The 13,177-nt window shown below is 35.6% G+C and overlaps 1 protein-coding gene across 1 annotated transcript in view; it reads right to left on the bottom strand.

Moving 5' to 3' along the window:
* Positions 1–6,057: 6,057 nt before the first annotated feature.
* VSTM2A (V-set and transmembrane domain containing 2A) overlaps positions 6,058–13,177 on the bottom strand; it is an 87,040-nt gene continuing 79,920 nt past the window's right edge. Inside the window, exon 5 of the mRNA XM_076006241.1 lies at positions 6,058–7,532. Within this exon, the coding sequence (XP_075862356.1) occupies positions 7,444–7,532 (89 nt within the window). The 3' untranslated portion in view covers positions 6,058–7,443. The remainder of the gene's footprint in view (positions 7,533–13,177) is intronic.

Raw genomic sequence — 13,177 nt, forward strand, 5'->3', positions numbered from 1 at the left:
GGAAATTGGGAATTTAACTATTATAATGTAATAACTCTGGAAATCAGATTCTCCCCTTCCCCAGGTTTCCTTTCTTTTTAATTATTGAAGGTTATAGCAGTCCATGTGAGACTTTTCCAAACCATTTTTGTAAAGATTGTTTCTTGTCATGTGTGGTCACTGAAGTCTCTATTCCTTTAGCTCACATTCAGCCAATGTTCTGACAGAGATTTTCTTAAATGCCAGGAGCTCAAACCAACCAACAAAAGCCAACCAAAAACCTCATCAAAACACAATGCAAAAAGAGAGAACAGCCACCTTCAGGTCTTCGGGTCTTGGCTCTGTGCTGGGGACTCCTCCACCGCTTAGCTAGGTTTGCACTGAGCTCAGGGTCAGCAGGAAGTGAAAGCTTCGGGTCTTCTCAGGCCTCTTTCTTGGGCATATACCTGGCTTTCTAAACTTGCCCATCTCTGTGGCTGCTTTGGGTGTTCTAATTCACCCAAAGCATCTCACCTAAGCTTCTTTCTGGATCTTTGACGGCCTTTGCACCCCTCTGTTTCAATCCCTTGCCCCAGAGCAGTCACCGTGCAGCTCGTATGGACAGTGCCAGTGCTTCTGTCACCGTGTCCAGAGGTGAGTGTCTTGTGTCAGCCCTCAGGTAACCCACACAGATTAGAAGAGGTGTACACAATAATTGGTAAATAAAGTCTGCTCTGCTCCCTCTTACTTAATGAGGAGGGGCGGATCTTGAAACCAGGTTGCTGCCTGCTTAAGACCAAGATCGCTGCTGTCTTGGGGCAGGAAGGGAACAGGAGTGGAAATGCCACAAACTCTCCTACTATTTTGACAATGGCTTTTCTTTAACTGGGCGTTGCTTATTTGCTGTAAACCTGCTCCTTCAAAGGTGGTTCAGACAGCTTCTGGGTTTGGTTTTTTTTAAATATTTTTGTGGAGGAGCTTGGAGTTTCCCAATCCACCATTTTATTGCTCTAAAAAATTGGTTTTTATAAATAATGTTTAAACATATGACATAGCATTTATCAAAATAACTTTCTCATGTATTTAGATTATGTATGCACATAAACAAATCAAATGAAAAAATAAAAACAAAAACAAACCTTTATGCTGCCTCCTTCCTCATATGCTGAAAATGGAGAGAAAATATAAAATATAAAAGTGATTTTCAAACTTTCTGTGGTGGAGAATCAGTTTTCTCTCCCTCTAACATGTCATGATATTTTTAAAAAAATGCATTCAAAATGAATTATTAGACAAATGGAATAAGAAGACAAATTATCAATCCCATTTTTATTATTAAATTCAGTAGACAAAAAATTCTCTGTCATATTGCCACAGAAGTTTCTAAATGGATCTTCTCAATTTATTTTGCCAACCAGTAACCTCCAGTCCTCAGCTTGACATTGGTTGGTAGACCACACTTTTAGCAGCCTGGATTAATGATTATCTGTCTGTCCTCTGAATTAAAAAGGGCAAAGGAAAAATTACTAAAAGAAAGGTTTTTTTTCTAAATAAAATGTTAAAATCACCTATACATGAAGTTATCAAACATTGAAGGCAGACAATCATTTGGAAAGAGATTTGCCTCAAATATTGTGAAAAGTTAAATACTATAAAATAACTTATAAAGATTTCATGCAGAAAGAAGAGCCAGTAAAATTCTAATTGTGAATTGAACAAAGAAACATGCACAAACTATAAAATAGAAATTGGTAAAAAAAAAAGTGGAAAATATATCATTTCCTTGAAGGAGAAGACAATATCAATCACAATAAAACCTGAGATCTATTTTTGCTGCAAATTTATTTTAAAAATTGTCCTAATAATTTAAAAATTCAATCAGAGATTTGTGTTGAAAGACAATTAACTGACTGTTAATCCTAATTACAAAATGACACATACATACCACTCTAAATTTCTAAATATGAGGGTGTCCAAAACACACCAGCTGTGTGACCTTGAGCCATTTACTGTTCTGTGCCCCTCCTTCTCTATCTGGGGCGCAGTGATAATTACAGTTCCTATTTCATGGCACTCTCATAAGGATTAAAGAGTGAATCCCCGTACAGCTTGCCTGACGCATCGGGAACACCCCGTGCGCAATGACGGGGATTGCCGTGGACACCCCACTTGCAGATGAGCAGTGTGCGGGGTTTGTCAGAGGAAAGACCGAGGGACTCAGAATCGCCCTTTACTCGTTTTGACTGGAGTTTAACAGTACCATCATTGGTCAGAGGGAGGAAGAACGGAACAGGTAGAAAAAGCTGTCTCGGTTACCGCTTCCATCCACAGTCCTGGTTCCTCAGCCCCGGCTTCACCCCAGTGCCGCGCCTCCCAAGGCCACCTCCCCTCTGGCCCCTCTCGAACTAGGAGCAGAAAGGGGGTACCCACCCCCAGCTGCGAGGCGCTGGCGCTGGGCTTGCCCTCGCTCAAGAGCCGCCGTGTCTGTGTCTGTGAAGAGACCACGTCCAGACTGGGCATTTATGGACTGCATTACTCTCTTTTTAATGCTTTTAGAATATATCCCAAGCTTTAAACTGGGAATCAGTTACTGTTGTAAGAAAAAAATGTGTAAGATACTGGGCTATCAGGACAATGGACACCTTCCAGCTTCTGTTTACTGCTTGTTTGCTAACCGCAAGGCATTATGAGTCCATCATGGGATGCATAGGAGAAAGACAAAGAACACGGGAACCGGAGTCTCTCAGCGAGGACCCGGAAGAGGTTGGAGCCTATCAGGGGCAGGATGAAGTAAGAATCTCTGTGGGGCGGATGCATGACCAGCGTGTAAACAACTGAGTTATAAAAGGGCACTAGCACATAAAGTGGGGTCCCCGCCCAGAGAAGAGGCCACTGCGCTGGCACTCTGGGGGCTCGGACCCTAGCTCGAGCTAGACAGTAAAACTCCTTTTGATAATTACAGCCTCGTGACTCTGTCTCTCTGTCCTGTGGCCCTGCGAATCTCGAATATAACAAAATGGAACAGTAACAACAATAAAATCCCAAATCTAGAGAAATCTCAAAGCCTCTGTTTTCAAACTGCTACTTCTCAGCTGTCCTCCAAGGAACTCAGCTTGTGGAACTTGAGACCCTTCACAAGGGCTTCCCCCAGCCCTCACTTCACCCCACTGCCACCATTGGAGTCGGGGAGACCCTGGCCGGCTAGAAGGCACATTCCTGACAAACCTACTGCCATTATGTGCTTGTCTCGGCAAGAGCCCGTTTTGCCACTGCACACTCAGCAAATGACAGCAAGTCTAGTAGGTTTCCAGTCCATTTTGCCACCCTCCAAGCACAGGGTTAAGGAAGAGGGAGGATTGAAGAGATGACCCGGCTTTCAGGCCAGGTTCCATTTTCAGTAGCAAGTGGGTCTTGTTCTGGGGAGAAGGAAGAGATGAGACCTACCTGTTAAACTGGAGACAAATCCTATGGGGAGGGAGTGAGAGTTGCTGATTTTCACCTGCACTCATTCATTTTCCTGTAAATTGTGTGCTTACATCTGTGATTCCCAGCTATAGCCTGTTTATTGTTGGACAGCAAACATCTGACTCTTCCCTAAAATTGTTCTCAGTTTCTTGGTGTGCTTCCTCTATATGACCTTCCATTTTCAAAGCATGTTCTTTAGGGGTTTCACTTATGACTGATGCACAGTACTGCTGCAGTCAAGAGCTCATTTTGTTTCTCCCCACAAGTGGACAGTTGTGTTTCCTGTTGATACATAACTATTCACAATTACAGCAGAAACACCTCCAAATACTGCATAAAATCTCTTGTCAAGAGACCTTGTAATGGTGCCTGTCAAGAATATTAAGAGGAAAAGAAATTAAATTACAGAAGAACCCTCTGATTAAAAGATTATTTGAAGACACATGCTTGGGTAGCGTAGGCTGCAAACCTGGCTCTTCCCTTGCTCACTGCGGAGCGAGAACATGACTTGTTGCTGCAGTAATGTCCCTGCAGGCGTGGTAAATCTATCTGTGATTGGACCAATTGGAATTTCATGGTCTGAAACATTATGCATTTGTCAGTCCTGTTCAATTGTTTTCAGCAAAGTGACTCAATCATATTGTTCATGTCACTCAGAGAAAAAAAGTGAAATGGTCTAAAATTAGATTGTGTACTAACTCCAGGCAATTGGTCTTTGTCCAGATACATTTTCCTATCTGCTGATAGATTCTTGTTGTAAAACTTAGAACCCATTTGTGACAAGTCACAGCTCATTAGCCATCTGTTTTTCTATTACATACCTACCTACCTTTGTTTTATAATGTAAGAATTTAATTTTCATGACATTTATCTAAAAATATTTTTCAGGTCTTAAGAATAACAGCAAATATAAGCAGCATCTCACATTAAATCAATCATTTTGTTATACATATGTTTAAGAATATAATGATTCAAATATGGGAAGTTCATATAAAATAAAAATAATGCCCAAGGAAGACTACAAAAATAGCTTCCCAGATCATAATGCAATCTTCTTGCATTTCAAAATATATGGGCAATCAGCACAGATTTACAGATGTCAGATAGAAATACGAATGCTCTGATGTCCATAACATGTGGCAATGATTAGGAACATTTTGCCTGTGCTCCCAGATTCCACTAATGAGTGCAGAGTTTGTTGCTTCCTTTACAGCAATCCCAGAGTAGCAACGGACAAAGGAAAGACAAGACAGTAAACTGATTAAAAGACTTTGGTTAGAGGTGGAGAGCAGTTGAACCCTCTTGACTGTGTGGTGACATGACTCAGGACAGCAGCTGTGGTGGTGGTTGTGTGTTCTGTTTATCTTGGTATCCCCAGCACTTAATGCACTACTTGCATGTATTTGACAGATTTAACTTGCAATTTTTTTCTAAATATAAATATGTCTTCAGCAGTATAGAACATTTTGAAATTAAAAAGTATAAGGAATGAAATATATTTGCCCATAATCCTACTACTCTTTGATAGAACTCATAGCATTTTATCAGTTATCTGATAGCATTTTTATGCATGTCCATGTGTCTATACATATGCCTACACACACACACACACACACACACACACACACACACACACAAATACATAATTGGAGCTATACTCCATAAGTTTTTTGGAATTTTTCATTTAATTTTTATCATTGCAATACTTATAGATATTTTTTAAAAGTCAAATTGAATTGCCTGACTTATAACAGAAAAAAAGGTGCCTCCTAATTTACTCCTTCTTACTCTCCATTCCTGCTTCTAAGGGCAACTGCATTCCACACTTGTAGCTGTTCCCTCTGGCATTTAACTGTGTTCCTGTTAATACACTGTCTGCTTATCCTGCTCTTGCGTGATGATTCCATTTAGAGTTTTATAATGCCTTCCTACTAGGGGAGATGATGATTTAATTCTCTTCTATTCCTCACCTCTACACAGACCATCTCTGAGGACAATCACATGTGGCCTTCATGGGCATTGATATTTGTATTTTATTAGTTTTTCTAGTATTGAATCATTTGCATGCTTTTAAATCATTGTCAAATAAATTTTTTCAATTTGTTCCCTTTAATAACTTGCATATTGTGTTTTATTTGTATTCATGTATTTTCTCCCTCCTGCTTTCCTAGAAGTAGCATTTTATGACTTGAGCAGTGGTTCAACAATTTATTATTATTTGTTGTTTCTTAAAGCTGACATTATTTTTTTATGTGTGTCTTTTCCAATCAGTGTACAGTAGAACATGTAAAGCATATGTTTTTAACTTAACACACTGTAGAGGTAACTTTTTTTCTATTGGTTGTCTTAAGTTTTTATATGTAAATCACTCTAAGCCATGACCTCTTAACAGTTAGGATTGTGGTTGATAGGGTGTTAACAAGGCTGATCACATAAAGGGATTACTATTTAGAATAAAATAAACAGAATACTTTATATAAACCACATGTAACACAATAAAAGCTGTAGTAACAGGAAAGTTTGTGTTATTCAATACCTTTATAATTAAATAAGAAGAAAATTAAAGTAAATAAATAATAAAAAGAAATTTTGAAAGAACAATGAAAGTTATCAAAGAAATCAGAAAATGGGAATTATCATAGAAAAAAACAAAGTGATGAGATTGCAAAGAACAGAAATCGGAAGGATGAATCATCACCAGACTCCCCTGAGAGCCTGATGGCCTGGTTCACAGCTGCCAGTGCTGCAGAGGAAGGGGAAGGAGGAATGAGAAAGATAATGTAACATAAGAAAGAATTTAAAGAGTCTTGAACATTGCTACATGTAAGTGAAAGGCAGCAACTTTGAAAATCACGATAAATAACTAGCATGATTTCCTCGTAAAATATAAGACACTAAAATTACCCAAGAGGAAGTGAAAAATTTTAATGGACCAATTACAGAAGAAGGAGTTCAGGAGGTCATAAAATATATCCCATCGAAAAGGGAACCTAGACCAGATCTCTCCACAGCTGAATTCTAAATTATCTTTAAAAGACTGACAACGTTATTGAAATTATTCTAGGCTATAAAGAAGATATAGTTCAGTAAATTTTAATAATAAAAAATCGTAATAGCATCTAAAGTAAAATTATAGAAAATCACAATTAGTAAAGAGTGAAGATCATTTAAAATAGAACGTTAGTAAAAGAACCGAGAAGTACATAAAAAGAGTAATGCACTATGCCAAGTAGCTTTTAATACAGAATAAAAGAGTAGTTAAAATGAGCATATTGTTAAATAATTCATTACATCAATTAGTTATACAGCTCAGGATTAGAAGTGAGTAGAATACTATCTCCACCAAGTTAAAAGAAATTAAGACTGCCAGATTTCTACACTGAGTAAAAATGTGTTTTAGAAAACTGGAGTAAAATAAAGACATTTTCAGAAAAAAACAGAGCAAGTGCATTAACAGCTCACCATTAAAGGGAATACTAAAGAACTTCAGAAAGAAAGTTTGCCTGAAGGCCTAAAATGCAAAACAGAATAATGAGCAAAGATATTGGTAAAAAATTGGTAAAATTAAGCAAACACTGACTGTATAAAACAACAAAAATAAAATAACTAATGTGTAGAGTGGGGAAATAAAGAAAAACTAATATACTGGGTAGTAATAGCATGTAAGTTGAAAGATGATTGTTGTTAAAGCTTTTATACTTCACTTTTAAAGAGGAGGATTAAAGAGCTGTATTGGTTAACTCTAAGATAATCACTAAAATATTATAAACAGAAAAATAAAGGTGTAAAGGAGAAATATAATGAGGAAATGAAGTCAACAATATTACAAAAATTCTCAATTGAGGAGAGAAAGAAGACAAAAAAAGGAGGGAGTAGGGAAAGAGGGACAAATGCAGAGCAGGTAATAAAACGGTCATTTTTGCAGTGATCAGCCGAAGGCAGTCATTTAAATTTAACTTTAATCAGCCAGTTCTCAATCATACTAACCACAGTTCAGGTGCTCGATGGCTGAGTGGTGAGTCACAGCTGGCTGCCATACTGGACAAGCAGACATGGAACACCTCCATCTCTGCAGAGGATTCTTCTGTGCAGGACTGCTCTGGGAGACCCTGGAAACAGGGGAGTGAGGACAGAGATGACAGCAGGAAACTGGGCAAGAGAGGTGCTGTCTCCAAATTGGATGGTGGCACTGGAGCTGTGAGACATGATTGGATCCTAGATATGTTTCAATTCAAGAAGAAATGATAGACGATGTGATATAATCATTAAATAAATTCGATCAGTGCTTTTGATTTTACAGGGAAGTTCTACCAAATAGTCAAGTGCTAGATAATCCCAAATTTATACAAACTCCTTCACAGAACAGATAAGGAGAGAACATTTCACAACCCATTTTATGAGACTAGAATGAACTTGATATCAAAGTGTGTCAAGGATCATACAAAAAAGAAAAGAAAAGGTCAATCTCATCTATGAATACATATTCAAAAATTTAAACAAAATGGTAATCAACTGAATAAAGCAATGTATAATAAATGTAATACATTATGACCAAGATTGGGATTTATCTCATAATAAATGCATGTTTATTATATGAGAAAACATAGTAATTCGTGTCATCTAATATTAACAGGAGAAACAGGAGAAAAAAGTAAGGAAACACAGAGGTGAGAAAATTGGAAATCATAATAGATTTATAATACAATATAAATTAATAATATAAACGATCAAAACTGACCACAGAATAGAAAGAAAATGCAAACAGATAAAATATGATAAAAGAAAGAAGTTGTCAAAGACCCATATTATAGCGCCAGCTCCATGAATAGTCACTTCCATAGTCTGAGATATATTCACTGGGGAAACTGACCAAACATTTAAAGAACTGGAAGTGTCAGTGCTACATAAATTGGTCCAGAGTACAAATGAGTGTGTGTGTGTGTGTGTGTGTGTGTGTGTGTGTGTGTATTAAGAAAACTTTCAAGCTATTTTTATGAATTCATCAAAATAATTATATCAAAATTTGACATATCCCTATAAGTTTACAGGCTGGTATTGATGCAAAATTTCAAAATAAAATATTAACAAACAGAATTTGCAGCAAAACAAAAGAATTTTGCATCATAACTAGTCAAGTTCACAACAGTAATGCAATAAGTAGTCAATATTAGGAAATATATTAATATAATATGTAATTTTTAATACTTCAAAAGAAAAATGCATGTGATTATCTCCCTCTATCATCATAAGTGATGAAAATACATTTGAAGGCTGGGAGTGGTGGCTCATGCCTGTAATCCTAACACTCTGAGAGGCTGAGACTGGAGGATCACTTGAGGTCAGGAGTTCAAGACCAGCCTAAGCAAGAGCAAGAGCCCATATCTACTAAAAATAGAAAAAATTAGCCAGGCGTGGTAGCATACACCTGTAGTCCCAGCTATTCAAGAGGCTGAGGCAGGAGGATTGCTTGAGGCCAGGAGCTGGAGGTTGCAGTGAGCTATGATGATGTCACTGCACTCTAGTCCAGGCAACAGAGCAACATTGTCTTAAAAATAAATAAATTAATTAAAATTTTAAAAAATGAAAATACTTTTGCAAATAATTTAACATATATTCCTTATAAAAATTAAGTCTAATGAAAATAGGAACATATACAGATAGATATAGAACTTGAATATATTTATTTTAAAATGCTAAATGCATTCTTGTTAAATTTAAAAATGAGACAATGATATTAACTATAATTAATAAGAATTTAAATTATTCTGAAGTTATTAAGCAATGCAAATGGAGAAGGGAGAGAAATAAATGAATAAAATGGAAAGAAGATGTATGAATATCTTTGGTAGGGTACAAGATAGGAAACCTACCATGATCAACTGTAAAAATAGCAGGAGCAATAAAAAATTTTTGTAAGTTTTCTGGATTCAGAATTAAATCCACAAATCTTGAAAAAAATCGCATTTACAAGAGCTACAAAAAAGGTATGCCTAGAAGTGAAATTTATGTCATATGAGCAAGATTTGTGTGAGGAAAACTTTCAATGCCATTTAAGGCTATACATAAATCTTTATATTGTAAAGATGTCAATCTTAAGGTATTATAAAGTTAATGTGACCACACAAACTTTTTCATTTGAAGGAATATGTGGGGAAAGCACAAGCTCATTCAAAAGTTAATGTTTCCAATACATATGTACTTAAAATGTAGTAAGAGGAGGAGGTGGGACTAGCATACTACTGTTAAAATAGATTAAGAATTAAAACAATAGTGGTTAAGCAATTTGTATTATTGTATGAAAATGTAGACATGTTATTGGTACAAAATAGAGAATCCAGAAATAGATCTAAATATATAAAAGGTTGCTAACAGCTGGTAAAGTAGCATGGTACAGCAGTGGGAAAGGGATGGATTAATTGAGAAATGATTGGTATTCTATTAAAAATATAAATTATGATTTCTACTGACTCATATTAATATAAAGTGAAGGTGGGTCAAAGAAGTTAAATTATAAAATGCACCCTATGGGGCATTACCACAAGATAAAGTGAGTATATTTAAAGTAATCTTTACCTGGTAGAGCCATAAAGGAAAAAAAATTGATAAATCTCATTTCATAAAAACAACAACAACAAATGTTTCTGGATAGAAAAAAATAAACAAAACCAATAAAAATAAGAGAAACATATTTGCTACACATATCAGTAAAAGGATTCTTTTTCCATAACATATTAAAAGGGTCCACAGACTTCCTAGGAAAATAATAATCCAATAAAGATTTATTGGATGTGAACAGAAACATGAAAAAGCAGGTCAGAGAAAGTAAATGTAAATGTGTCGTAAGCATGATACTCAATCTTTTTTGTGATAAGAAACATTCAAATTAGATGTATGGTATGCTAATATCCCTTTATCAGAATGTGTATTTTGTAGGAAAAAAGGCATTCTCATATACTCACTCTGGAGGAAATGAGCAGTGCTTGGTGGGGGCTATAACAAATTAGTTTGGTGGCTTAAAACAACAGAAATGCATTTTCTCTTCTGGTAGCTGCTGGTGTTACTGGACTTGTGGCCACCTCAGTTCAATTTCCACTTCCACATTCACGTTCCATCCTCCTCTTCTGTGTGTGTGTGTGATCTCCCTTGGTGACAGACATCTGTCATGGCCTTTAGATTACCTCTTAATCTCAAAGTCCTTAAATTAATCATATCTGCAAAGATCCCTTTTCCAAATAAGGCAGCATTCACAGGTTCTGGAGATTGGTGTGAGGACTTCTCTTTGGAAGGCATTACCAGTCTGCCCGGAGCATTAACTGGAAAAACATCCTTGCAGAGAAATATCTTTATAAATTAAAGCCACATCACTTTGAGATAGAAATTTCATTCTTTGACCGGGCGCGGTGGCTCACGCCTGTAATCCTAACACTCTGGGAGGCTGAGGCGGGAGGATCGTTTGAGCTCAGGAGTTCGAGACCAGCCTGAGCAAGAGCAAGAGCAAGACCCCGTCTCTACCGAAAATAGAAAAAATTAGCCAGACATGGTGGCACATGCCTGTAGTCCCAGCTATTCAAGAGGCTGAGGCAGGAGGATCGCTTGAGCCCAGGAGTTTGAGGTTGCTGTGAGCTAGGCTGACGCCACAGCACTCTAGCCTGGGCAACAGAGTGAGACTCTGTCTCAAAAAAATAAAGAAATTTCATTCTTAACAAAAATAGAGGCACACAATAATATTTAATATTTCATCATAAATTGAAGAAAAAAACATAAAAAGAAAAATAACGTGTTTATCAATATACTAAAATAAATTATAGCACATCCTAGCTCTCCATTTTTTGTCAATTTTTGTTGTAAATAATTTCAGTTTATGGTTTCTCTTTTTATTCTGTGGCCTTTTTCTATGAACAGTTCTTAATTTTAATGCAGTCAAATGTAATCAATTTACTTTTGGATTGCCATTTTAATGTCTTATTTAAGAAATACTTTATTTTGATGTCTTAAAGATATCCTGCTGTATTTTCTTCTAAGAATTTTAAAGTTTCACTTTGAAATGTAACTCCTTGGTTCACCTGAAATTGATATAGAGTGTATGGTGGAAATTGAGATTCTAGTGTTGTTTAGTACCAGCATTAAGTGCATCCTTTCCACACTGAGAATATTCCACACTGTGACATTCATTAAAGTTCCATTTCTGCATGGGCTGTTTTTGTGATCTCTATTCTGTTCCTTTTAAATTTATATATCCCAGTAACAACTCCCCACTGTCTTAATAATTGCTTCTTATAATATGGATTGAAAAATATTAGGACAAAAGCCCTCATGTAAATTTTGCTGGAAAATTCTTAGCTTTCCCTATCTGTTTGTTCTACCATATAAATTTGTTGTATCATAGTTTGGGTAAAATTGATCTTATGATACTATCATAATATCATAAGATCCTGTCCATTAACATGGTATACCTTGGTGATTCTTCTTTGGATCTTGTGAAATAATTTAAGTAATGTTTTAAAATTCTCTATTTAAAGGTCATAGTAATTCATTATTAGGTAGCTTTAATTTTTGTTACTACACATCTTTTAAAAGTTCATTTTCTGCTTGTTTCCAGCATTTAAAATGCACATGACATTTTTATACTGATTTTAGTCTGGCAATGCTGTTAACCTTTGTTAGTAATCTAATCATTTTTCTGTAGACACTTTAAGGTTTTCCAACATGGATAATATATGTAGATATATATGTATGTATGTCTTAATCTCACAAATATATATATATATATGATATATAGAGAAGAGCTTTATTTTAAAGATTTACTGAAGTATGCTATACATGCAGTAAAATCCAATTTTTTCAAGTATACAATTCAATGAATTTTGACAAACATATATAGTATGCAACCTCCATCACTGCATATCAATACACAGACTATTTCTAATATCCCATAAGGTTACCCAAGCTCTTCCCACACCTCCAGACAAATTCTAACCTGATATATGCCAAAATAGCATTTAAATAGAATCATAAAATATGTAGCTTTTTGTGTCTTTTTAAAAAAACTCAACCTGTTGCCTTTGAGATTTATTCATATTGCTGCATGAATCAGGTAACCAGTCTTGAATTCTTGGGATAAATTCATTTGTTCTTCTTCACTCATTGCTGCTTTCATTTTTGCAATATTTAGATTAGAATGTATCTATTTATATTAGTAAATGAGCTTAACTTGTAATTTTTATTTTTCATTCTATCCTTTTCTGGTTTGGCATCAAAAAATAAACTTTCTCAAAAGTTAAGTTGAAGAATATACTGCAAGAGAGTTTCTGTGATCTGGGAATTTTCTTTTATTGAATGCTTTGAACTTGCACATAAAATTACATGGACTTGGTGGTTTCTTCATAAGGAGATTATTAACTATTCAATTATAGTTATACAATATATAACATATAAATATAATATGTAATTATATTTTAGTCTCTGTTTAACCTTTATATCAGAAATTATTTTATTGTTTTATATTATTAACATTGAGTTTGATTTAGTCATATACTTTCCTTTTTTTCTTAATTTCTCCTTGCATTCAGACTTTGATTCACAGGCTGTTTTCCACGTTCCAGAAGTACATACTTTAAAAATGAGGCATCATTGGTAGTAACTTCTTTTAATTTGTATTCCTGGAAATGTCTCTACCTCACCTTTTTCTTGAAAGATAGTTTTGTCATTATATAATTCCTATATGCCAAATCATGCTTTCCTCCATCCCAAAAGA

The sequence above is a fragment of the Microcebus murinus genome, chromosome 9 (assembly GCF_040939455.1).
Source record: "Microcebus murinus isolate Inina chromosome 9, M.murinus_Inina_mat1.0, whole genome shotgun sequence".
Lineage (NCBI taxonomy): Eukaryota > Metazoa > Chordata > Mammalia > Primates > Cheirogaleidae > Microcebus > Microcebus murinus.